Here is a 27998-nt window from a genome sequence, read left to right as displayed (position 1 = left end):
AACTTTCACTCGAAAATATTTCAATTGACTTTGAACACAAAAAGACGAATTTTAATCTAAACGTAAATTTTCTAGAAAATAGTTGTTGACTTATTGTTGTTCTGTTGACTTATGAGCGACAAAATATTAATTTTAAACAAAAAGTTCAACTAATACAAGGCCGTAACCAGAAAATTTTTTCGGGGTATATGTTTAAGAATTTCTAGGGGGGATAAAATCCTTGTACGAAAAAAGTTGAATTTTAAACAAAATAGTAGAATTTGAAACCAAAAAGGATGTTTTTTAAAAAATATTGTTAAATTTTCAACCTAATCATAAAATTTATAACCAAGAAGATCATCTTAAAAAAGAAACAAATCGTAACAAATATCCCCCCCCAGAGCTGATACGTAATTAAAGTACGTCGATTGGAATATGAGAACAATTTCTAATTCGAGTATGGATCTGATCATTTTTGTTCGAGGAAAAGTAAAAAAATGAACCGTATTTAAAGGACTTATAAATGAAATTTATTAAGTATTTGGACACTTTCAAAACGATGCCAAACAGCAATTCGATTTTTACATCTAAAACACCGCATGTAAATATCCGCATAGGTAACAATTTTGCCCTATGGAAGAGTACAAATTTAAATTTTGTGCGAAATTCGCCCTCAAATACAAGTTTTATTTTTGTATTACCAATAACATTTTTTTTTTCACCCGCACATTAACAATAATGCGAGCGATAACATGCCAGATAACTCTACACTACTTAAAATGCTGTAAATGTTTTGAAATTGCTCGATTTTGTTAAATATACATCTTCATCTACTATTGTTGCAAAATATTAAAAAAGCTATAAAGTCTTGTTTATTGGCAGAACATCGAGCACTTAAAATTACACCACATTACCAAGATGGAATGAAATGGTAAGAATTGATGGGAAAAAACGATAAAGAAACCTGGCATGTTTCCGAATGCAAAGAGCGAACATATCTTCGATTTAAAACAAAAATCAAAGATGGAATGACTTTCTTGTGTGTAGCAACAGTTAATTATTCTTATTATTACGGACAACGTAAAACGAGAGACATGTCGAAAAAACGTCTAGTATTTCACTAAATTTCAAGGTTCAACTACTTTTTGTCACATTAAACAGATGGCGAGTCAAAAAACAAAGTGTATCGTAACAAAAAGTAAACTTTCTTCGACAAAGACTTCAGTTTCCGATAAAATCAGTACTGCTTTTGCTCACTGTGATGCCTAAAGTGTATCATTGACTAATGACAGTAAGGAAAGTTCTTCACATTATCCAGAACTCTGCCTTCGACCACGTCAGTGTGAAACATAGATACAACCCTCATGAATTAATTTGATGAATATATTACACATATCTGGTCTCTTTTTGTATGATCTATAATTTATGATACAGAGTTTTCGTCAGGAGACATGAATGAATCACTAAATTTGGTATCTTTGTTTCACACGTGATCACGAATAATTAAGTATGTGGAATTACTTTTCCTTCTTGGCGTCAACTTGCTCCTGAGGCTTCGTTTGCGTTTCCGTCTCTTCCGTGATCTTGTTAGGGTGATCTTCATACCTTTAACGAATTATTTTTTTCAAAGACAGATCTTTATTTCTTATATTAATTACAGACATCAGGCTCATCCGAGAAATTTTAAATAGACGCAACAGTAACATTAATTTTGAAAAACATTTGGAAAATAATTTCAAGCGTTTTAAAAAATATTAAATCGAGGGGTCCATTAAGATTCCTGGAATCTTCCCTAGAAATCCGTTCAAAACCTTTGAAATCTTTTTATTATCATGGATATGCTAAATAACTTTTTTTTTAATTCTTTAGAACCTTTTGAAAAGTCAAATTTCTTGGAATCCTTTAAAATACCCTAAATGCCTAAAATATTTAAAATCCTCTAAAATTCTTTAACATTTTTTTATTCCTTACATCTGATCATATCCCTAATAATCCTACAAAAATCGAGTAAAATCTCGTGAAAAATGTTGAAATCTGTAATATTTTTGAAAATTCCTTTAAAAATAATGAAATCTTCTAAAATTCCACAAAAGCTGATAAATCTCTTTAAAATTCTTTAGAATCTTTGATATTCTCTGGAATTTCTTAAAATATTTTAAAATACCCTAAGCAGCTTTGAAATCTTTTAAAAATCACTGAAATTTCTTAAAAGCCCTGTGAATTCAGTTGAAATCGTCTAAAATCCCACGAAAATTCTTCAATTTTTTCCAAATTTTTAAATATCATTTTTTTTAATCCTATGAATTTCTTAAATCTGATAAAATCCCTAGAATTTTCATTTAATTTACTCGCCAAAGTTCTCTAGAAATCCGTTCAAAACCTTTGAAATCTTTTTATTAACACTGATATCCTAAATGCCTTTTTTAAAATCCTTCACAATTTTCTGAAATCTTAAATGCCGTGGAATACTTTAACGTACCCTCAACTCTTGAAAATCCTTTAAAATCCCTTGAATTATTTTTAATTCTTTAAATCTTATCATATCCCTAATAATCCCACAAAAATCTAGTAAAATTTCGTGAAAAATCTAGAAATCTGTAATATCTTTGAAAATTCCTTAAAAAATGATGAAATCTTCTAAAATTCCACAAAAGCTGATAAATCTCTTTAAAATTTTTTAGAATCTTTGATATTCTCTGGAATTCCTTAAAATCTTTTAAAATACCCTAAGCAGCTTTGAAATATTTTAAAAATCACTGAAATTTCTTAAAACCCCTTTATATTTAGTTGAAATCCTCTAAAATCCCAGGAAAATTCTCCAATTTTTTTAAATGCCTTAAAATCATATAAATTCCTTAAAATCCGTAAATTTCCTTGAAATTTTATATTTTTTTAAAATCCTATGGATCCCTTAAATCTGATAAAGTCCCTAGAAATTTCATTTCATATATTCACGAACGTTCCCTAGGAATCCGTTGAAAGCCCTTGAAATCTTTTTATTGTCATTGATATCCTAAATACCTTTTTTTGAATCCTTTACAATTTTATGAAATTCCCTCGAATCCTTTAAAATATCGTAAACTCATTAAAAACCTCTAAAATCCCTTGAAGTATTTTTTGACTCCTTAAATCTTATCATAACCCTAATAATCCCACAAAAATCGAGTAAAATCTCGTGAAAAATCTTGAAATCTGTAATATCTTTGAAAATTCCTTAAAAAATGATGAAATCTTTTGAAATTCCACAAAAGTTGATAAATCCCTTTAAAATTCTTTGAAATCTTTGATATTGTCTGGAATTCCTTGAAACCTTTTTAAGTGCCCTAAACAGCTTTGAAATATTTTTAAAAACACTGAAATTTCTTCAAAGCCCTTTGAATTCAGTTGGAATCCTCTGAAATCCCAGGAAAATTCTCCAATTTTTTTGAATGACGAAATCTTTTAAATTCCTTAAAATACCTTGAAATTTTATTATTTATTTTTAAATCCTATTAATCCCTCAAATCTGATAAAATCCCTATAAATTTCATTTCCTGGAATCCTTTAACGTACCTTAAACTCTTTAAAATCCTCTAAAATGCCTTGAATTATTTACTGTTGTTTAAATATTATCATGTAACTGATAATCGATAATACTAGTAGTTTATTGTAGAAATGTACAACCCTGGTAGAAAAAAATTTACAAAAAAATAAAACCATTTTTACAGGAATCTACTAATTAATTCGATTAATTACAAGCAAAATTACAGGAAAGTACAACTTGTTTCTATTATTCTGACGAAATGTGTATAATATTAAAAGATCATAATGAATTTTTAAAAAACGCATGTTTGAATAAGGTTTGAATTTTTTCTCAAATATATGCAATCGATTGGATACCATAGATGCCATTTAAAATTATATCTGCAATGTTTTAAATATTTTTCATCCTAAGTTGAAAAAAATGTTTTGACTGCAAATAAAATTTGAACAATTACATATATGGTGCCCAAGCGATTGCTATATATTTGAAGAAAAAAAAACTGCAAAAGCAAGCTTTTTTGCTTAATAATTATTACTTATTGTTTCTTTTAATATTCTACTATTCCTTAAAAGTTAAAACATGGCAGTTTATTTTGTAGTAGTGATCACGTACACATCTTAATTTAAAATTATCAGATTGCAATATTCTAAATATTTGTCATCCTAGGTAGAAAAGGAACAACTTTTTGACTGCAACACCTGTAGGATATTAAAATTACAATATAATACAACCATTTAGAATACAAAACATATCAAATTCGTCCGAGTGATAGAACAAAGTTGTACCTTCCTGTAATTTTCGTTGAAATTTATTCTATTTATTTGTAGATTCCTGTGAAAATGATTTTAGTTCTTTGCCTTTTCTTTTTTAATCTTCCACCAGGGAATCCCTTGAAATGCTTTGAAATCCCATAAATTGTCTTCAAATTTGTAATATATTTTAAATTTTCTTTACAATTCTTGAAATAACATGAAAATATGTATTAAGGGAAAATAAAAAAAAAGTTGCATTAGAGTCAATTGTGCCGTGAGCCCGAAGCTTGTTATATGGACAGATTTACCAATTGAGAGGGTTGAATAGAAGTATTATACTTACGAAAACAGAGCTTTGATGTCTCCCTTGACGAGTGCAAGTAAAAGTGGAGTTCCAAGACACATAGGTACCAAATAGAGAAGTGCTGGTTGCGCGTGATTAAATAAATGCATGATCAGCATCGTCAACAGTAGTCCCATAAAGTAAGCAAAGAAGGTGGAGTAAAAGTAAGTATTCGATTTTCTACTTAAACTACGATCAAACCTAAGCAACAAGGCGATAAAAATCCCAGGTACAACAATGTCTCCTAAGCCTAACATTGCATAATTACTGCCACTGAGTCCCTTCTCTAGTAAATCCTGGGGGAAAACTAGCTTGATTGGTGCCTCGAACGATTTCGCGACCGTCACCATTACGTTCGTTCCAAAAACCCAGAAAATATCGTAAATAAAAAGACCGCAGAGCAGAATGCATCCTGTTACAACGTTGTTTAAGTGCAAAAGTTCAACTCCATTAATTGCGAATGCGATTCCGAAGAGATTGTTTGCAATCCAGTGCTGGAACAAAAAAAAAATATGGTCAGTTTTGATTCCTTTTGCTTCCTCATAGAGGATGTTTTGCAATAAAAATATTTTCGAAATTTTTTAAATTCATTTAAACAAACGTTCCTCAATTAAAAAATGTTTATTGCAATGTTATAAGCCATTGTCCATGTTTTTGTGTGTATGAGAGTGTTGATGTTTTTTGATGATTTTCAACTTCAATATCTTGAAACTGACCGAAGGATTTCTCCAAATATTTATTGCATTTTTTTAGCACTTTATAATATTTTCAAACAGTTTTAAGGATTTTTCAATAAAATTGTCAGGGAATGTGGTTTAAAATGTCCTTCGGCTGATAGAGCAAAAGTCATTCAAAAATTAAAAAAATTGTTAATTTTTTTCCGATGTCTGGCCCATATCGGAATTCTCTAACTTCCAGCGTTTCGTTTATCGAGCGAATTTTGAACAACAAAAAACTTTCAGCGAGAAAATTGTTGATACCAGATACAAAGAAGTTTTCTGGAAAATTTTAGCCCAATCGAATTGATATTCAAGAAATTATTAACGTCTCAAGTTGATAGCGGCTAGACGACTCGCACGCGGGCTGCAGGGACAGTCTCAGAAGTGATTCATAATGCAGTTCACCGGCGTCAAAAATAAAAACTATTCAAATAATCAGGTAATATCAAAGTATTATGCATAATGCAAAATAATTAATTCATTTAATATTATATACAATAGAATGGTTTTTAATTTTTAAGACAAACTGTACAAAAGTAAAAGAAAACATAAACATCTACTCGTTGAGATTTAACGGATTCTTCATTCCGAGAATTTTTCAATGCTTTAAATTCGTGGAATTGAAAAAAGTAAATTTTGTTTTTCATTGCTGCTGTAATAGAGCGTATTATTATTTATTAATGCATTATACTTGAATACTACCTGATTACTTCATTAGTTTTTATTTTTGCGCCTGTGAACTGTATCATAAATCGGATCCGAGATTCTCGCTACAGCTCGCGCGTGACTTGACTAGCCGCTAGCAACTTGAAACGTTAATAATTTCTTAAATATCAATTCGACTGGGCTAAAATTTTCCAGAAAACTTCTTTATACTGTTGTCAATAACTTTCTACCTGGAAGTTTTTTGTTTCTCAAAATTCGCCCGATAAACGAAACGCTGGAAGTTGGAGAAGGCCAATAAGCGCCAGGAATCGGAAAAAAATTAACAACAATTTTTTTAAATTAATTTTGAAATTACTTTTGCTCTCTCAATCGAAGGACATTTGAAACTACATTCCCTGAAAACTTTATTTAAAAATCCTTAAAACAGACTGACTGAGCACGAGTTTAAGTGAAAAACTAATCAAAATTAATTTGTACAAAAAAGCCATTTTTTTGGCTTTAATTAGAAAACTAAAACAGCCACAACTTTTTGCCTGGGGGGGGGGGGGAAGATGCGCAATGAAATTCTGCATCTATATATGGTCTTTAAAAATTAAAATTAAAAACTGTTTAAGAAAGCTTCCAGGGGCCTTCCCACTGTCAGCGAAATAAGTTTATGTGTCCTCCTTCGATCCGGCAGCTCAATTTTGAAGATGTATTTTAATTTTTCCATAAAAGTGTTTTTACGATTGTTTTGTGAAGTACAAAACAATAACGAATTTCAAATGAATTGCAATATCCTGTGAAGCTCTATGCAATTTTTGGATATTTTCAGAATTCCTGAAAAAATTATTAAAATATCTCTTAGAATCTTTTAAAATATCTTGAAACCTTATAGGTCCTGTGAAATCAGTCCATCTTCCGAAATGTTATATAATTCTTTAAAACCGCGTGTAAAATTTTTGTAAACTCTTAAAATTATTAAAACACTTAGAAATTCCTTAAAGTACTTAAAATCCCTGGGAATATTTTAAAATACCAGGGAGGTCGTCTTAATCAAAGAAAAAAATACTGTTCATTTCCCGGTTAGCAAAAATTTTTCACGGTCAATGAAATAAAAAAATTCTAACTCTAAAGCTAAAATTTTTTCCAAGTAAATAATAAGTAATAGTTGAATTCGTTTCATTTTAAAGTTTTAAAATCATTAAAAAGCTTCAAAATTTTATTTCAAAATCTTGAAATATCTACATAGTGTTTTGCATTTATTAAACTTTTAAATTATTTTTGTAATCTTTTGAAATCTCCCCTTAAAATTAATTTTTCAAAATAAAGTCATTAAAAATTTCCTGGGAATCTTAATAAAATGTCTTTTTTATTTTTTTGAAGCCTTTTATAATTCTTAAAAATCTTCTGAATTTTTTGTTCGGAATATGCAAAAATCTATATTTTGTTTTAAATTAGGCCGTGGGCCATTTGCACTGAAATTTCGGTACGGATAGCCGAATTTTGTCGGCATATGTAGACACTTCGTTTAAATTATTTGATATCATTTAAAATTTTTAATTAATTTTGAATCTTTTTTAGACTTTTCACATATCTCTTTAACTTACTCGAATATTTTCTAGGGATTGTAGGTGTTCAATATTTATTATAGATTAAAATTCAACAATTTAACTTGTAAATTCTATTTTTTCAAACAGAACAATTAAAATTATAACGTCCAAAGTTTAGTTTTTAATATTTAACTTATAATTACTGATCTTAAATGAACCATCAGACATTCTAAACTTTAACTAATTTATCTTTTTCTTAGTTGAAAAATTTCAAATTTTTAAATTTTATACTAAGGCAATATTTTTTATTTAATGAAAGCCTTTAATTATAAATATATTATTTTTAAGTTATTTTACAATTGAAAAAAGTTTATAAAGTATCAATCAGGCGCTTACAGATGTTCAACCACGAAGACTTTCTAATTGAAACAGTTTAATTTCTAACGTTAAATTGTGGAAATACTTCAATTTTGAACTGACTGCGAATCGTCTTCTTAAATCAATTATTATTCACTTGTTTATCCTTAAAGTATACTTCAATTGAAAAAATCATTATAATTTAAAATCACATTTGATCAACTAAAAAGCTTTTTTTTAATTGTAGACTTCAAACGCTACTAATTTTTAAACTTGAAAGTCTTCAAACTGCACTTTAAAATTCTTTAAATAAAATATATATCCTTAACAATTAAAATCCAAAATTTAAATTTTGTAAGTGAAAGATTCTCGAATTACGCATTGTAAACTGAATATCGCTTTTTGAAAAATATAAAAATTCATCTGATTATTTAAAAAAACTGTTGAAATCAAACTTTGACATTTTTTTTTAATTTGCAAAATTCCCGGTCAAAAAATAAATTCACTGTCATTTCCTGGTCTCATAAATTTCCCGGATTACCGGTTCAGCGACCGCCCATAGTACTCTATACTATTTCAAATAATACAAAATCCCATTGAAGTACTGAAATCATTCAAACATTTTTTTGTAATATTTTTAAATAACCTGAAATATTTTAAATCCTTTAAAATATTTTGAAGTTTGTCAAAGCTCTTCAAAATGTCAAGGAATTTGAAAAAATATATTAAATCATTGCAAATCCTTTGAAATCCTACAAAATGCCTCGCGAATAAGATTTTTTTTAAATCATTAAAATATTATAAAAACCCGTGAAGTTCTATGATGATATTTCTTGAAATCATAGAAAATGTATTAAAATACATGGAGAGCTTTAAAATCCCTCAAAATCATTGAAATCCTCGGAAATCTGATAAAATCCTGTGAAATATTTATCTTAAAACCTTATAGGTCCTGTAAAATCAATTCTTGGAATCTTTTAAAATTCACTAAAATATTTTTAATTAAAAGCTCTTGAAAATACCCTAGAAATTAAAAAAATGTCCCTAAAATACCTTCAATTTATTGAAATATATTACGTTATTAAAAGCTACATTATGAACTGCACATAGGGTACCTTAGGGACCTTATCTGAATATAGGAACAATAGGGGATATAGGGGATATAGGGATCGCTTGGTGAGGTCTGTGATGTATTAAACATTAAATTTGAATAATGGATCATTTACCTTTTTGTAAATATACCAAGCTCCAACTAAAGAGCAGCAAAGGAGGCAGACGATGTCGTGGAGATTGAACTTATAATTGATAACATCTTCGTCATCTTCAGTAAAATGTATCTGATACCGAGTTTTTGGTATCGCAGCAGGTACTAAGGATGAGATCAGTGGGCTGTAAGATATTACAAAATTGAATTTACAGTTATAAATAAAAAATATTGATTATATTTTTATACGTTAAATATATGCGTTTGTGGAAATAAATTAAATACTGACCTTGCAAGATGGCTCAAGGCCAAAATACCGATGAAGAAGAAGTAACCGGTAAGTAAATAATTTATATACTCTTTAGAAAATATCTGGAAATAATGTAATGAAATAATTATTTAATAATTGTTCAAGAGATTTATAATCAAGTGACAAACTTAAACTCGTACCTGAAAAAATACATAGAGTCCAAATAAAGCTACACTCGAAATAAGTGGAAACATCGCTGCTTCTTTGTGTGACATAGTCTCCGGTTTCTCTCCGCTAGCTTCAAAATGTTTCTGAAATAAAACACAAAATTTCATAATTTTCTTTTTAGGTCAAATGAAAATTGCATATATTGAAATCAGTTTCTCCTTTCCATAAACATTTACAGTAACGAGATCTGACATACATTTTTGTCGAAAATCTCATTCGTTGACTGACTCACCGTGTGAATGTGACTTACAATTAGTGGCTGTTTTAAGTTCGTTTATCTATTGATAAAGATCTACATAATTTTCTGCACCATCAATTTTGTTAAATCAACATTTCCAAATAACTAATTTTATCTCATGATAAATTTATTTCTAATTGTTTTAATTGTAAATTACTTTATAATATTAACTCATTAACGACCAAAGCTATCAATTTTACAACATGAGATTGAGCGCAAAAATGTATGGGTATAACAAAACAATAAATAGATCAAAAGTACTGTTCCTTATGTTTTTGGGTGAGCTAAATTCGAATTCGTCCTCAAAATTCGAATATTTTGACTTCAAAATTAAATATAGCGGTTTTTGCATACAAAAATAGTGAAATTTTTTTTTTATAACTTTTTTTCAGGCATAAAACGCGTTAATATCTTAAAATTTCTTCAACCATCGGTGCACAAAATTCTTAAACTATGACAGAAATTTTATATATATATATATGTTTTTTCTTTCAAAATGGCGGACAAAATGCAAAAATGTCCGAAAAACTGTTTTTTTCTCCATCGTCGTTGTTTTTCTCAAAAATTTCAAAGTTAAAAAAAAAAAGTTCCATAGATTAAAAATGTCTTGAAATTAACCATAGAACTTTCATGCGAAATCTATAGGCTCTGGTACAAATTTTAAAAGAATAAAAATGTCTTAGAATTATTCAAAGAATATTCTTAAATTTTTTGAGATTGTTTGAAAACATTTTTTGCAAATTTTGATTTTTTGGAAAATAAAAAAAAAATTTCTAAAAAATCTGAAAAATGTTCATAGTGTTCTATGGTTAATTTAAAGACATTTTTAATCTTTGGAACTTTTTTTTAAACTTTTAAGTTTTTGAGAAAAACAACGATGATGGAAAAAAAACAGTTTTTGGGACATTTTTGCATTTTGTCCGCCATTTTGGAAGAAAAAACATATATATAAATTTTTTTGGTTAAAGTTTAAGAATTTTGTGCACCGACGGTTGAAGAAATTTTAAGATATTAAAGCGTTTTATGTCTGAAAAGAATTATAAAAATAAAACAGTTTTCACTATTTTTGTGTACAAAAACCGCCATATTTAATTTTGAAGTCAAAATATTCGAATTTTGACGACGGATTCGAATATAGCTCACCCAGAAACATAAGTATCAGTACTGTTGCTCTATTTATTGTTTTGTTATACCCATAAATTTTGCGGTCAAACTCATGTTATAAAATTGTTAGCTTTGGTCGTTAATGGGTTAAGAAAAAATTCGGCTCTTAATATTTTGCTAACACTATAATTTATAAACTATTTACTGTCGGAAGCGGTAAAAAAATTGCCGGTACTGGTACCAAAAAATTACCAGTACCGATATTACCGACAATAATTTTTTTTAAGATTCCTGAGAGAAACTGAACTGATTTTTTATTTTCAAAAAGTAATTTTAAGAGAACACTAAAAAAAACTTTAAAACATTTAGAATTATTTTCAAAACTGTAAAAAAAAGTGAAAGATTCTAAGGTAATTTTTTTTATTCAGCAGAATTAAATAAAATTTTAGGAAAATTCGAATCAATTTAACAGGTCTTTAAAAGATTAAGAAGTTTTGAAACAATTCGAAAATCTTGAAATTTGAAAAAATCACAAAAAATTGAAAACATTATGTAGACTTCGTAGATTTCGAAATAAAATTTTGAAGCTTTTTAAGGAATTGAAAGGTTTCAAGATAATAAAAATAATTTTTTTCAAATTCCTAGAAAAAAATATTTAGAGGCAATTCTTTTTAATTTTAAAATTGTTCAAAAAATTAGGAATAATTTGAGTCAGTTTAACGGATATTTATGAATATAAGAAGTTTTTGAGAGATTACAAATATTTTAACATTTTGAAAGCTTTCCAAAAATTTATCAAATATTTTTGTATTTCTTCTAAACTTCTAAAAGTTCTAAATATCTTCTAAAATAATTATTATTTTTACTACAAATTATAATTTGGTTGGCATTTTTTTCTTTCTTTAATGAAAAACCTTTTTTGTTTGGAAATTTACAAGTTTTCGGTTGAAAACTAATCTGTTTTGGTTAAGTGCTTTTTCATTGAAACTTTAAATATTTTTTAGTTCAAATATCGAATATTACTTTTTTCGTTGGTAATTAATTTCTTTTTGGTTGAAAATTTATACTTTCGGGTTACAAAAAATAACTGTTTTGCAGACAGTTGTTTTGTGTGGTTGTTTTTTCCCCAAAGTTTGGCACATATTACCTTTTTAACGTGTACTTTCATCTAAAATTTGTTCAGAATTACTTGTATTTTTGTTTCAAAATCGTGGACCAAAATATCTCAAAAAACGTGGTTTTTTACATGATCTCCAGGTATACCATGTTTAAGCTGAAAAAAAACAATGAGAAACCCGATATTATAATTCAATTAGAGATTTCTGGTGTTTCTGGCAATAAATAAACTACTAAAATGCTAAATTTCAAAATGATGGATTCAAAATGTCGGCCGAAAAATAAAATTTTTAATTGGGGTGTCATGTTCGTTTTAATATCGTAATATCGTTTTAATGTTAGTTCTAAAAACCTATTTTCAATGATACTTATTATTATTATTTTAAAGATATCAATAGCAAGTCCAATATGGCAGATAAAAAAATGTTGTATAAGGCCAACGCCAACTCAGTCTTTTTAACTCTTCTGTGACCATAAGATTTTTTAGTCACGAACTATATAAACCAGATATGGTTTTAAAAATTTGAGGCATCTCTGATTTCAAATTTGCCATTACTTTATCAAAATCAATTTGTTTAAACAAATTATTGCGCTATTAACTAATTTTGCAAAACAAATACGAGAATCAGATTGAATAGAAAAAGTTACATCCGGAATAGTTCTTCTATGTCTTCAATTACGCTTTTTAATAAACAAATCAATAAATAATTAATTTTGTAAATTTAATAAAACTATTTATGCTCATAAGAAAGGCAAAGAAAATACAAATACCACGTCAATTATTTAACGGGGTTTTGAGTACGCTTAATCCAAATATGCGATTAGTTTTGCCAAATTAGTTTCTTTAAACAATTTGTTTAAACAAATTAATTTTACAAAAGTGATGAAAAATTCGAAATCAGCGATGTCTCAAACCCTTAAAACTATATCTGGTTAATATATTTCGTAGCTAAAAAATCTTATAGTCACAGAAGAGTTTTAAAGACTGAGTTCTGGGTTTTGATTCAGCCATTTTAAAATTTAGGATTTTAGTAATTTATTTATTTCCAGCAACACCAAAAATATCAAATTGGATAATAATCTCTGGTTTCTCATTTTTTTCACCTTAAAAATGGTAAACCTGGAGAGTATGTAAAAAAAACACGTTTTTTGAGATACTTTGGTCCGCCACTTTGAAACAAAAAAAAAAGTAATTCTGAAAAAAATTGAGATGAAAGTACACATGTTAAAGATAATCGGTTCCAAATTTGGTGTAAAAAAACAACCAGTTTACGAGATATTTAGGTGGCCCGATTGACATGGAATTGTCGATATATATATATTTTTTTTAGTTTTTCGATTTGAGGGTGACAATAATTTTTGCTACCAAATAAAAATTTTGTAGAATTATTTATTATTTAGGTTTGTTTATTTATTTGTGTAAAGGTTATAAACATAAAACACACACACATATATATATATATATATATATATATATATATTTAAAAGTTTGTCATAAGGACAACCGCAGGATTTCGCCGGGAGCGGGTGCTAATCTGAAAAACTGCACCCGTTCCCAGCGAAATCGCGGTAAAATTTCAGCCATAACCACGTCTCACGACCGTGAGATAGGTGGTTTATAAGTTTTAAAACAAATAAAGAAACGAACTTAAATAACAAATAGTTATACATTTTTATTTTTTAGTAAAAATTATTTTTCCATTCAAATCGAAAAACTATACGCGCACGTAGCGTGCAATTGATTATGCTAGTTATTTAAAATGAACTGAATAATAATAAAAATTGTTTAATTCGAAATAATATTAGTACTCAAATGTACTTAATTTTCTACAGTATGTACAATTCAAAAATTGAATCACAATTAAATTATACTATTCATTACATATTTTGTGATTGAAAAACATGAGTAATGTGTTCTTTTTAAAATATAATTTTATCGGGGAAATTTTTCATTAACAGTATGTATCTATATTAAATTGTTCTTGAAACCTAAACTTCTTTTCCTTATCTGACCGCCATCAAAATTACTAAGCAAATACTTTTTATCTCTCAATCTCAATGAAGGTCGCTTGAGAAATATGAATACAGAAAAAACAAGGACACGTTATACAAACTTCCAATTTTAAGAAATTGAAATCACTCATTAAAATTTTAAATCTATACAATGATCACATGATTTTGTGGAATCATTTTAGGAATTTCATCTGCAGCGCAATTATTTACAATAAATATATAAAATATGGTTTTCTTTTCAATATCTAAATACTGCGGAAAACCCGACGCAGAAAATTACTAAATTTTTCTGTCAGAAAAAAGTATTTTTACAAACACTACTATCAGCATTTATTGGCAATGCAAAAGCACACAACAGTTTAAAAAGAAACTTAAGAATAACCATGTCTATAAGTGGCCTACAAGATGATGGTAATATCTCAGGTATGGATTTAATATATGTGGGTCAGTTTAATACATACAATGAAAAAAATGTTTGTCAGATTGTAACTTTTCATAAGAAGTAAAATCAGAAGTAAAATAAAAATTTGTTTTAAAAACATAAGAACAAACATACCTATAAGTGGCCTATGATATTATGGAAATATCTCAAGTATCGATTCAAAATATGTGGGTCAGTTTATTAACACATCTAATAAAAAATATTTTCAGACTGTAGATTTTTATAAAAAATATAATCAAATTACCTTAATAAAAGAAGAAGTAATCTTCCTTTCATATAAAAAATATCAAAAACAGTTTTAAAATAAGCTAAGGAATAACCATATCTACACGTGGTCTATAAAATTATTTAAATATGTCAAGTATGGATTTAAAATATGTAGATCAGTTTAATAAACATAATATAAAAATAGATATTTGTTAGATTGTAACTTTTCATAAAAAGTAAAATAAAAATATGTTACAAAATGAACACGTGATCCCCCTCTCAGTTTAAAAATTACCGACAAAGTTTAAAAAAATTTTTAAATAACCATGCCTATAAGTGGCCTATAAAATTATGGTAATATCTCAGGTATGTATTAAAAATATGTGGGTCAGTTTAATACACCTAATAAAAAAAATATTGATCAGATTGTAACATTCGATAAAAAGTAAAATGAAAATATCTTAATAAATGAACGCACAATCCCTCTCTCAGAACGTGTCACTTAAACAAATATAACATACGTGGCAACAAACAAGAAAATCTGCCAAAATGACTTGAATCTCCAAAATGGAGATACAAAGTTTTTTATAAATGCCCTTCATAAACTAAATGCTAATTATCATCAAAAAACCTTTTATGGTCTCGAAAATGCAATACAGATTTTTTGTAATCTGTCATGACAATTTTATTTACAAAATTCACTTAATTCCAACGTATAATTTAAATTAAAAATACTTCAACAGAAACGAAATTATTTAAAAATATATAGTAAATTAAATGCGGTACATTTTTAATTTAAACATAAATTGAAAAGGAAAAGGTGAGCTTATGGGATATTTAAACAAGTGTGTAAAGTACACGTAAGAGATTGATTACAAAAGTAGGAAACCGAGTAACTAACCTGCTGCTCCTTATGGTGCCTAACAGATCGAAAACTACCAAAAAATATCGGTAAAACTGCCATAATAATGAGACTCCCATAGGCGATGGCCATGCCTTCCGGAGTTGCAGGGATTTTGGCCGTAATATTAGCATTTTTAGTTAAATTTTCGGCAGCTTGAGCAATAACATTGTTCACGGTATCTGCCATCTTGGAACTCTGCTGAACTCTGCGCACTCTGTGCAGTGAAGTAGTGAACTGAATGCACTGAATTTATCTGATTTAGACTGAGTATTTTCATACATTTTCCAGTGCAGCCACGCGTTTCAAACAAAAATGTTCCTTGTATTCCGGGTAGCGGCAGCCTGTTGTGGTAGTTTGTCAATATTCCCAGATCATACAAATTCCCCTAGGAGGACCTTCATCGACTTTTGACGCGAGACGAAGGGACTGTCAAATTTCGTAAATAATTTTGACATTTTATTTACCGTAAGTTGATTAATTATCATTATTTTAATAGATTCTGGTGTGGCCTGGTTAGAATCAGATGTTGCAAATGAAATTAATTAATATAGGCGCTTTCAATAAGAGTTATCGAAATAATTCTGGAGAAGTGAGAACTCTTCCAAAAAAACATGGCTCGTTTTTTGTTTTTTTTTTTTTTGTTTCTTAAATATTAGTTCTAGGAACTTTTAAAAACATGTATCTTGGGCCTTATATAAATTTCAAATTATTTTCTCTATTAATTAGAAAGCATTGATATTGTGTAACATTAAAATTTTTTTCTTCCTTTTATATTGAATAATAAAACCGCCTTTTATTCTTTTCTATTCTTTTAAATAAAAGACTGAACAGTTTATTGCGCACTATATTTATGTAATTTATAATGATGTTGATTTTATTAGTGCCTTAAGTTGTTAATTATTTTCATTTACCTTTGCATATAGATATCAATATGCGGTTGTTTGGTCGGCGATCCAGTACCGACCAAACCAGAAGACCTATCACAAAGCTACAGTATGAGGTACGAAATTGGACAAAAATGTCCGATGAAGAAGTGATAGCCGTACTGAAAGAAGATTATCAATGTCTTCCATCGAAAAAATTGAAGAAACCCATTCCCAAGGAAACAACAAATTTGACTCCTCTCACACTAGGAAACCAAAATATTCTGATTCCTCTAGTAGCAGGATTATCAGGCGTTGCTTTCGGATATGACATGGGAATTGGGAAGCCCTTAACACCTTTGATGAAACACGATTTTAATCTGAATTGTCATCAGGAAAATACAATCCTCATAGTATGGTTTGTGGGTGCTCTTTTTGGTGGATTATTTGGAGGTAAGTTACAGAGTAGGACATCAATAATGGTCTAATATATTACAGGGTCCATACGCTTTACCCTATTTCGCCGCGTTTTTCTTTTTTTTTTTTTTAATTTTTTTTCATTCCCTATTCTCGAAAAACTTTCCCCTTTTCTCTTTAAATATACGATCAGGGTGGCCACCCACCCGGGAGAACTGAGAAAAAGCCGGTAGATCCGGGAGACTTCACGTAATTTATAATTCGCACGTTTTTTTTAAGTTTTGAAATTTTCCAATTAGCAAGCCACGAGGGAAAAATTGTTACAAGAAAGTGCAAAAAAACTCGAAACCATTTTTACAGGAATCTAAGAATGAATGCAATAAATGTCTACCAAAAGTACAGTAAAGTATAACTTTTTTCTATTATTCGGACAAATTATGTACTTTTTTTTGTATTTTTTGTATTCTGCTATATTTTATTGTATAGTTTTAATTTCCTGTTAGAATCGAAAGGAAAAAATTGTGTAAAAAAGTTGCGCAAGAAGGCCTTAAAAGAATTATGTTGATTAAAAATCTGATTTTTAAAAGAAAATACTCAATAAAGTCAATTTTTATAACACAATTGCCCAAAAGGAGTTGAAATAAGAAAACTATGTTTCTAAATAACATTGTAAAATAGCTCATTAGAGACAGATATTTATATATCAATTGAAAGAAGAGGTAGAAAATTAGAAAAAATGCAAGCAAAGCACCTCGCTCCCCTTTCTTTATTATTTATCCGTCTTTTTTATACTGCCAGGATCCAAAATGTTTGTATTCACAAAAGCTTAAGAAAAACGACTTTCTTCTAGTTAAAATGAATTATTTCAAAGAAAAATTTGTAAGGATATAATTACTCAAAAATAGACTTTTGTTTTGAAATTTTGTGCATTTACAAAAGTTTAAGAAAAATTACTTTCTTATGATCGAAAATAATTTATTTAAAATAAAAAGTTATATAATGGGATCCTTGCACATACAAAAAGTATGGTTGCCATACTTTATTATATTTAAATTATTTAGGAATTTTACTTTATTCATTATCACAATAATCTTTAATATTTCTGAAGACACTGGTTAACAAAAAAATTGCAGCATGTTTGCTAGAAAATAAAAAAATAAGAAAATTTTTTTAGAGAGAAAATTATTAAATCGATAGATGTGTTTGATAAATATGGTATTGTGAAGTAATTCTTTAACACTTAGCTTTTACGATCTCTGTTTCTAACAATTGATATAATTTATTAAAATCGATCGGTTTTATTATGGATACAACAGTGATGACTGTGTCACTGAATATTAATGTCTTACAACAACAAAATTGTAGCACACTTTTAATAAATAAAGTCTTTTTTTTCATTAAAATGCATTTCTCTTTCTAAAAAAAATTACATAGAAGTTAGTTAAACGAATAAGAAATAACTCTGATTTAAAATTACGTTTTATAGAATTAGATATCTAGATAAAATGTTAGGGTTAAAAAATATTTTATAACTGAAATTGCTGCTCGATCTGTGATTTATTATAATAGAAAAACTTCTTGGCAGAAGTGTAATATTAAAAAATTGTAGTTTCTTGTAGAAACTTATGTAATAATTATGCTGCAAAAATTGACAGTAAAGTAGAAGTCGAAACGTTGATGTGGATTCTAAAATTAGTGATTCTAAAAATTTATATTTTTTTGGTTTAAATTTGTACATTTTTACAATGAACTACCAGTATTTACAACATAATTTCAAGTACAGTTACCAAACATTTCAACTGTGGTGAAATCTTGTATTTTTTCTAAAGATTTGTAATTTTCTACAATAGTTTATGTAAAATTAAAAGTGTTTTATGACATCAAATATCCAAATAAAAAATCCTGTTCTTTCTGTAATACCTTGTAGATTTTTAATACAAAGTAAACAAAATAATAATAAAAAGTTATACAAATTTTCAAATTGTAGAAACTTATCATTTATTTTTGATATCTTTACTTTTCTCAAAAAAAAATACAGGGAAAATTGAGCTGTTTGTATTTAATTGTATTTCTTTGTTGTAGTTTTAAATGGTTGGAATTTCAGAGTTCTGAATTTTTATGCTAAACGCTAAATTTACAATTGTTCCCTATCATGAGTTTTAATTTTGTAATTAAAGTTTAGTTGGTTGAATTTTGAAAAGTATAATTAAATTTTAAATAGTTTGAGTATAAAAAAGTTTCAATGTCACCATTTCTGGAGATTGAAATTTTTTAAAGTTTTAAATTACGTTTGCATTCGTTTAAGTTTCGATGCCTTAAATTTAAAATAATTCAATTTCTAAAATTCGAATCTTAAAATATTCTATTTTTAAAGTTTTGGCATCGTCCTTTTTTCGAAATTTTTTAGTACTTAAACTTAAAAATGTTACCATTTCAATTCGAAATGATTAATTATTGTTTAAAAAATGTTTGAAACATAATATTTTCCCGCGTGCATTTACTGCTAGTGTGCAATAAAACGAATCTCAGTATAGATTTCTCGTAAAAAAATTGCTGGTGCTTATTGACTTCCGCAAATTATATATGAAAAACTTTGGGTTTCGCAAAGAGAGTATATTTGTTTCTAAACGGGGAGAAATTACGAATATTTACCGGGAAATGAAATTTTTTTAAATATTGGCCACCCTACGATATTTGGAAATATAGTTGTTCGTTTTACATCGACAAAATTATTCTATGTATTCAAAACTAGAATATGCTATCGCTAGTAGATTTTTTTTTTAAATAACAGAGTTATCATTGAAAAATTCTTTATATTACATTTGAATAACGATTGTCATTATGTTAGGCATATTATAAAAATTATTGTTTGGTTAGACAAAAATTCAAACAAGAATTACAAGATTTTCAAGTGATCTTAATAATATGTTTCGATTAAACACAAATTTAATAAGCGCCTCTTTTATTTATTTTTTTCTCGTATGAAGAAACCTAAGTTTTTCTTGGAGACCAAAATAAAACTAATAAATGTTTGTTTTTTTTAAATTAAGAAATGTAAACAATTTTGTATTCCACAGTATTTTTGCTACGGGTGTTTCAGTTTGAGAATTTTCATAGTTACGACTTTGTTTTACTTCGTAAATTCACAATTTTAAAAATAGATACTGTTTTTGGTTCCTAGACAAGTTTAAATTAGTGTTTAAAATTCAACAATTTCTGAGTTATCAATTGTAAATTTTTCAAATATAAATTATTTCCGGTTTCCCAATACATAAAAAATATTGGCAACCATAAAAATATTAAAATTACGAAAGTAAGCTTTTTTTCTAACATACCTTACTAACTATAATTTCTTAAATTATTTAACTCTTTTCAGACATTTTTAGAGCTCTTAATATTTAAAAATTTGATATGATGAATTTTTATATATTATTTTTTATATTTAATTAGATTTTTATATTTAAATTTATATTAATTTGTATTTATAATTCTGTATATTTTGTATGTATCATATTGTATATTATATAATATTAATCGTATTAATATTATTGATAAATGTTGTATATTTTATTACTGTATATTATTGTATTTATATATTTTATATTTGTAATTTGTATTTATTTTATATACTAAATATAATTAGATTTTTTTATTTCAACGGTTTTTTAAGAGAAATTTAATAAATAATTTAGATTTAATTTATTTCTATAGAATTTTAAATTATTTCTACTTATTTAATTAGATTTATATGATTTCCAAATATTTCAAGGGATTTCTACGGATTTCAACAATTTCAAAGGTTTTTAAAGTTTTTAAGTAATTTAAAAATATTCCAAAGAATTTCAAGAGATTATATTTCAGCAAATTTTGGAATGTTTGTGTAGGAATTTTTAAATGCTTGATGTTTTTAATATTAGAAAATAAAAACTCAAAAACGCGAACGCGTTTTTTGCGCGCAAGAATTTTATTTAATCGGGGTTTTTTAAAGAGAAATTTAATAAATAATTTTAATTTATTTACATGGAATTTCAAATGATTTCTACTTACTTTAATGTATTTTTACGATTTGAAGGGATTTTAAAGAATTGCTCGATAACTTCAGGGAATAAATTACATTTTAATTCAATGAATTTTCAAATAGTTTGTTTTGAATATATTGAATATATTTAGGGGCTCAAACGTTAACTATTTTTAATTTGAGTTTAAGAGCAGTCAAGAGTGTGTTTTTAAATTTAGATTAAAAATATTAATTATGGTATTATAGTATTATAATAATAATTAATAATGAAATAATTGTTAGACGAGGATAAATATTCTTGATTATGAGAACGATTTAAAACAGATAAAAATTGTTTTATCAAACAAGTTTGATTTTTTTTCATTTAAAATTATTATTTAAAAACTATACAATTTCTTATGAGAGTACTGTTTCTTCCTTTCTAAATATAAAAATAAATATTTACTCTTTCTACTATTTTCCCTTTTTGCTTAAAAAGAGTACCCTATTTTGCCTTTTTAAGCTCCTTTTGCACTCTGATCATGGTTCATGCAACAGAATACAATATTGAAAATATTTTGTAATTTTGCTTTCAGGATTTTTAATAGACACCTTCGGTCGACGGTTAACGATGATTTTGTCCCTGATATTCCTAACCTTCGGTTCGATGCTATCCGCCTTGGCTAACCACTACATTTTATTTCTCGCTGCCAGAATAATTTGTGGTTATTCCGGAACCATTTCTGCAATGTCGCACTGTATTTACATGGCCGAAGTTTCCGACAAAAGAAAGAGAGGATCAAACATAACTCTACATCAGATTGGCACAGCTGTAGGTCTTCTCCTCGCCATAATTATCGCAGCAGCTAAAGGCACAGAATGTCAATGGAGAATCGTCATTGGACTCACATCCGTGCCAGCATTAATAACAGCCATCACGACTATCATTTTTCTTCAGAGATCACCCTCATTTCTTCTTCTCAAGAAACTATCAAATATGCCTAAACACGTCAGTCAATTATCAGCATCTATCACTGCTTGGTGTTACATCCTCAAGATGTTTGTCATCATGACCTTTATGTTGATTCTGAGACAAGGAACTGGAAGACAGCAAGTTTTAACTTATGCTCCGAGGTTATTTTCTCTTTTGGGCATGTGTGCAGGTAGCGATTATATTTCTATGATCTTTACACACCTACCCTACTAAAAAAAGTCAGGAATCTTCACAACTGGTCAGAAGTTCTGACGAATTCCGAACATCCTGACCATTCCTGTTGAGTCTGCCTATTTCCGAAGATATGATCATTTACGTCATATCAGGTATCTCTTCTGTTAGGATCGAAAAGGATTAAAAATTAAAAATAAATTTTTTCCCATGTTGCATATATACAGATTTAAGAGTTTAAAATTCATAGTGTACTTGGTTGGACGATTTCAGATAACTAAAAATTTGCCTACAAAATTAAAAATTAGGATAAATATAATGTATCTTGTAAAGAGAAAAAGATACGTCACAACAGACACAATTATCATATTCACCGTCAGAGTCATTTAGTATATAAGTTAAAAGAGAATATACATTTATTCCACACTCGACCGAAATGGCCACCTTTGGCCCCTGATAATAGGGGCGAAAGTAGCATATGTTTGCCGCAAACCTCATTTGCGGGGCGAAAGTAAAATTAGCGGGTTGAAAGTGAAATTAGCGAGGCGAAAGTGAAATTACCAGAGCGAAAGTAAAATTTGCGGGACGAAAATAAAAATTTGTCGATCAGAATTCGAGGCGCGAACAAAGCTATAGAAAAATGCGCCGGATCCGCTTTTTAGGAACAAAAGGTGGCCACGGTCGAGATTGAAATAAAATACTATATGCAACACGGGACGAAAGTAGATATCTCCTCGGCCGCTTGTTGCATAATGTACTAAAATAAATATAAGTAACTTCAGAAATATAACAGGGATTAGGTTTTGTAGCCTTCTATTATACGACCTCTAACAACAGGATTATCCTTCGAACCCAAGCTCTGACGATTTCCATCGAGAAACGGAATAAAAGTGGCTAGAAATGGTCAAAAGTCCTGACTTTCTTCTGACGATTCCTGACTTTCTTTTAGTAGGGCTTGAAGAAAAAGTTCTAGAGGTCAGTAAAAACTTCTTTTTGGATTTGTAGATGATGCAGAGGTTGCAGCTGCAATAGCTCTGGGGATTATCAAAGTCTTCAGCACTATTCTGGCGTTGGTTGTTGTCGAAAGATGCGGACGACGAACTGCTTTGATAACTTCCGCGACAATATGTATGACTACAATTTCTCTCTTGTCGCTTTTGGCAACGATGGATAGAGGAGACGATTCTCTCAGCTTCATTCGTGAACCATGCAAAAATATCATATCTGGTCCAAATGTCAGTGAAACTAGTAATAATCCAAATTTACCGATCGGATCTCCTCCACCTTTTCCGTTATTGCCGACTCCTTTGGCGATTACTGCTCCTGACGCGATACCTTGGACACAAGTGAAGACAACCTGTGAGGTAATATCAAGTATCAAAGTAACGTTGCGCATACATTAACCTTTTAGAAATTAAATGAATTTTTTTAAAAGTACATATGGTAACGTCCTTATTATGTTTCCAGATGATAAATGTTTTTGTTAAACAATTAATCTTTTTGTTGAGAAATTTATGGTTTTAGATGAAAATTCAATCTTTTGATTGAGAATTCTGGAATTTTATGAAAAATTCTTATTTGATGGTAGTAATTAATCTTTTTGGTCATATTTTATTTGAAAATTCAACATTTTAGTTGAGAAGTCTTGAATTTTATTGAAACTTCGTCTTTTTTGGTAGTCAGTTAATTTTTTTGTTTAAAAATTTATATTTTTTAGTTGACATTTAAAGTTATTGGTTGAGAAGTCTTTAATTTTATTGAAAATTCGTCTTTTTTGGTGATAAATCCATTTTTTTGTTTAAAATTATATATTTTTTAGTTGAAACTTTAAATTTTTGGTTGAGAAGTCTTGAATTTGGTTGAAAATTCGTCTTTTTTGGTAGTCAATTAATCTTTTACTTTAAAAATTCATCTTCTTTAGTTGAGATTTCAAATTTTGCAGGAAAAATCTTGAATTTTGTTTAAAATTTGTTTTTTCGGTAGAAAATTAATCTTTTTTTTTTTTTTTTTGAAATTTATGGTTTTATTTAAAAATTCAAGTTTTTGTTTGAGAATTATTCAATTTTATTACAAATTCGTCTTTTTTGGTTGTAAATTAATCTTTTTGTCTAAAAAGTTATACTTTTTAGTTGACATTTGAACTTTTTGGTTAGGAACTCTTGAATGTTATTAAAAATTCGTATTTCTTGGTAGTAAATTAATTCTTTTGTTTGAAAATTCTTTTTTTTTAATTGAAAATTCGACGTTTTGGTTGAGAATTCTTCAATTTTATAAAAATTAGTATTTTTTAGAAGTAAATTAATCTTTTTTTTTAAATTCGTCATTTTTAGTTGACATTTTAACTTTTTGGTTGATAATTTTTTAATTTTATTGAAAATTCATCTTTTTTGGTAATAAATTAATCTTTTTGTTTAAAAATTCATCTTTTTTATTGGAACATTCAACTTCCTGGTTGAGAATTCTTGAATTTGATTAAAAAGTCATATTTTTGGTCAGTAAATTTATCTTTTTGGTAAAAAATTTATCAAGTAGGTTTTAAAATTTAACTGCTTCTTGTGAAATAAATTTTGTATCTTTCTTCCTAAAAATTGAACTTTTTGTTGGATAATCCTTGAATTTGATTGAAAATTCGTCTTTTTTGGTAGTAAATTAATCTTTTGTTGTAAGAATTATTTTTTTTTTATTGAAAAATTCATCTTTCTGGTTGAAAATTCTTGAATTTGATCAAAAAGTCATATTTTTGTTTAGTAAATTCATCTTTTTGGTAAAAAATTTATCAAGTAGGTTTTAAAATTTAACTACTTTTTGTGAAATAAATCGGAAATTTGACATCACACTTTTTCAACGGATCTCCACGTTTCGAGACCCCCTGAATCTGAAAATCAGGGTTTCACGATGGCGTCTGTCTGTCCGTCTGTCCGTCCGTAAAAACGATAACTCTCGAAAAAATGAACGAATGAAATCCATCTTTGGTACACTTTTTCTAGGTCCTAAAAGAAAGAACGAGTTCGTTAACCAGCCATTTTTGATAAAAATTCAAGAAGTGAGCGCATTTTGAATTTGAAAATTCTATGTACGGATATTTATAGTATTGAAAAGAACAAACAATTTATCCTAATGACTTTTTTCGATGAAAAGAAAATTCTCAGAGTTATAGCATTTTCAAAATTTTTTTAATCAACCGAAAATAAAAATTTGAAGCCGAAAAATGCACGATATAAAAAAAAAGTCAAGAGAAGAAAAACATTTCTTTTTGAAATCCCTACAAGATTATCATAACCAATATTTGGATTTTCTTCAAAAATCGAAAATTCACATTTTGATTGCACAAAAAATAATGGAAAATAAAAAATGCCATTTTGTGAACAAACTATGTAGGATACGAAAAAAGATGAATTAACAAAAATGGTTATTCCAAAAAGATCTACAATTTCGTTAAGTATCACTTCTTGATAGGACGCGTACTTTTTGTTTTATTCGTGAAAAATAACGTTGAAAAAAGTAAAATAAAAAAAATGTGTGGAAAAACGACGAAAGTTTTGAGAAAAAAAATCCAACAAAACCTGTTTACAAATGTCTGTTCGAAATCGATCGCGCAGCGCGAGTGTCACGATGAGAATGCGTACCTCAAAACCTACAGAGCTTTGAGAAACTTAATCTTTGACTATACTTAATTAAGTAGACAATTCAGAATATGAAGACGCATATAAAAGCTGCCATCTAAAAGAGATCTTTTTGATAAATTTTTTGTCAAACATTCCAAATGTAAAGAATAGATATCCGAGCGCGAAGCGCGAGGTGTAATTACGTTCGAGCGCGAAGCGCGAGATTCAAGCGTCGCGCGCCGTAGGCCCGCTCAAACTTGCGAGCGAAGCGAGCCGCGCGCGAGGAGAATGTCCCCACGATGCGGGCAGATTTTTTAGTTGAAAATCCAACTGTTTGGTTCAGAATTCTTGAATTTTTATAAAAATTCGTGTTTTTTAGTTGAAATTTTAACTTTTTGTTTGAGAATTCTTGAATTTGATTTAAAATTCGTCTTTTTTTATAGAAAATTAATCTTTTTGTTGACAAATTTACTTTTTCAGTTGAAAATTCAACATTGTGATTGAGAATTCTTGAATTTTGCTAAAAATTCGTTTTTTTGTAGGTAAAATTAATCTATTTATTTCAAAATTGATCTTTTGAGTTAAAAATTTAAAGCTTTATTTTAAAAAGTACTTTCTTAAGAATGCGTTTTTAGTTGATCATTTAAAATTTTAGTAAAAAATTCATCTCTGATTGAAAATTGAACTGTTTTTTTTTATTCCTTTTTTTTGGTTGAAAAATTAATTTAGTAGTTGACAATTTACCTATTCTATTTTTGGTCAAAAATGTTTCTTTTTTAAGCAAAAATTCAATTGTTTGTTAAAATTGTACTATTTTGTTAAAAGTTCGTTTTTTTGTTGAAAATTAATCTAGATTAAACTAATCTAAATTAAACAAATAAAAAAAATAGTATACGCATAAAATCGGTTTTTGACTAAAGGTTACGTTACTTTCTGGGGGGGGGGGGGGCAAATCAACGATTGTCAAAGAGGGGGAGGACGGAGGACAACAATTGGAAACGTAGTTTAAGGATGATCCTATGTATGTTTACACTTGAAATTTATTCTGCAATCCGAAATTACAGCTCTAAGTTAATCCACATTCTATACCTTGAAATTATTTCAAAAATAAAAATATTTCCAGTCTCAAATTACTTCAGAAGGATTGACCGGTGGTCTTCAAATTCTTGCTGTAATAACTTTGTTCGTCTACGAATCAGCCTACGCTCTAGGAATTGGTCCAGTTCCTCTTTTAATTATCTGTGAAGTTTTCCCAGCGACTATCAGAGGAAGATCGATTGGCTTTTTTGTAATCGTGGTTTGGATTTCTCACGTACTCGTCTCTGAATCGATTTTTAAAGTAACGAGTAAGTATCTCTATTAGGGTTCCAATTTTAAAATTAAATATATTTTTACAAAAGCCTCCCCCCCCCCCCCAATTTATATCTTTTAAGGAAATAGTTAACCCCTGTTTTTGTTTGCTTCATAAAATTACTTTCGAATTTTCACAAAACTTTCAAAGTTATTTAATCTGTAAAACATCAAAGAAAAAGAAGAAAAAATATATGTAAATTTTAAAATGTTTAAACATAGCAGATTTGGGATACCAAAGTTTCTCAAGTTTGTACAAATGTCATGATCCTTCGAATTTTTACTCACATGAAAAAAAATATCTTTAAACAAGTTTTTTAGGACGTGCTGAAAGCATTTAAAGATTCATTTCTTTTAAATTTTTCTCGAAAACCACGAAGTTCAGAAACTTCAATATTGAAGAAAAAGATTTAAAGATTTTTGTGTCCAAAATTGTCTGCTCTTATCGTTTCTATCTTAAACCTATTTTATAGACACTACCTTTTTGTGAAAAAAGGACATTTTTTACATGTTTCTTATTGTTTATCTTAAATCCTTTTTATGAATACTATTTCACTTTTTTAAATAGAAAAATTACTTTCTCTCTTAAATGTATGATTCTTCGAAACTACAATATTAAGGGCAAATATTTTTTTTACAACCAATATTTTACTTTTTGGTGAGAACAAAACTTTCTTCATTCTTTTCTGAAATAGTTATTAGTTTAAATTGTTTAAGATAAAAAAAAGGCAAGAACAAAAGAAGTCAGTCGAAAAAACTATATATTTGATTCGAATAATTTGGTTTTCAAATTCACACTTTAAAGGAAAATCCCTAATTCTTTAAAAAAAAAAAGTAAAACACTGTCCATAAAAAGTGCTTAAGCTAAAAAAACTGAGATCAACAAATTTCGGTCGTAAATAAGTTAAATTCGTTTCTTCTTGAAGTTTTACACATTACATAACTTTAAACGTCTTTCAAAAATTCAAAAATATTATTTGACAGAATAGGGGTTTAATTATTTTGTTAAAATGTATCAATCGGG

General features: G+C 28.1%; 2 protein-coding genes across 2 annotated transcripts in view; one reads left to right on the top strand and one right to left on the bottom strand.

Moving 5' to 3' along the window:
- Positions 1–486: 486 nt before the first annotated feature.
- Positions 487–15801, bottom strand: LOC117167367 (minor histocompatibility antigen H13). Its single transcript, XM_033352246.1, has 6 exons — positions 15575–15801; positions 9526–9636; positions 9365–9447; positions 9098–9260; positions 4598–5091; positions 487–1584 (listed from the first exon to the last, which is right to left on the bottom strand). The coding sequence occupies exons 1-6, from the start codon at positions 15761–15763 to the stop codon at positions 1497–1499; spliced, it is 1128 nt and encodes a 375-aa protein (XP_033208137.1). The 5' UTR covers positions 15764–15801; the 3' UTR covers positions 487–1496.
- Positions 15802–15923: 122 nt separating this feature from the next.
- The window catches only part of LOC117168027 (solute carrier family 2, facilitated glucose transporter member 10-like), a 13627-nt gene continuing 1552 nt past the window's right edge, over positions 15924–27998 (top strand). The window contains exons 1-5 of the mRNA XM_033353346.1: positions 15924–16042; positions 16501–16893; positions 21451–22017; positions 23025–23383; positions 26748–26970. Of these exons, the coding sequence (XP_033209237.1) occupies positions 16509–16893; positions 21451–22017; positions 23025–23383; positions 26748–26970 (1534 nt within the window). The 5' untranslated portion in view covers positions 15924–16042; positions 16501–16508. The remainder of the gene's footprint in view (positions 16043–16500; positions 16894–21450; positions 22018–23024; positions 23384–26747; positions 26971–27998) is intronic.

Source organism: Belonocnema kinseyi, chromosome 2, assembly GCF_010883055.1.
Source record: "Belonocnema kinseyi isolate 2016_QV_RU_SX_M_011 chromosome 2, B_treatae_v1, whole genome shotgun sequence".
Taxonomy (NCBI): Eukaryota; Metazoa; Arthropoda; class Insecta; order Hymenoptera; family Cynipidae; genus Belonocnema; species Belonocnema kinseyi.
This window is presented reverse-complemented; position numbering and strand designations above follow the sequence as displayed.

Excerpts from the sequence above, each read along its gene's own strand:
- LOC117167367 (XM_033352246.1), bottom strand. The coding sequence starts at position 15,763 with ATGGCAGATACCGTGAACAATGTTATTGCTCAAGCTGCCGAAAATTTA. Across the intron at positions 9,448-9,525 it reads GACTCTATGTATTTTTTCAG|ATATTTTCTAAAGAGTATAT; the intron begins GTACGAGTTTAA and ends CATTATTTCCAG. Across the intron at positions 5,092-9,097 it reads CTTGGTATATTTACAAAAAG|CACTGGATTGCAAACAATCT; the intron begins GTAAATGATCCA and ends TTTTTGTTCCAG.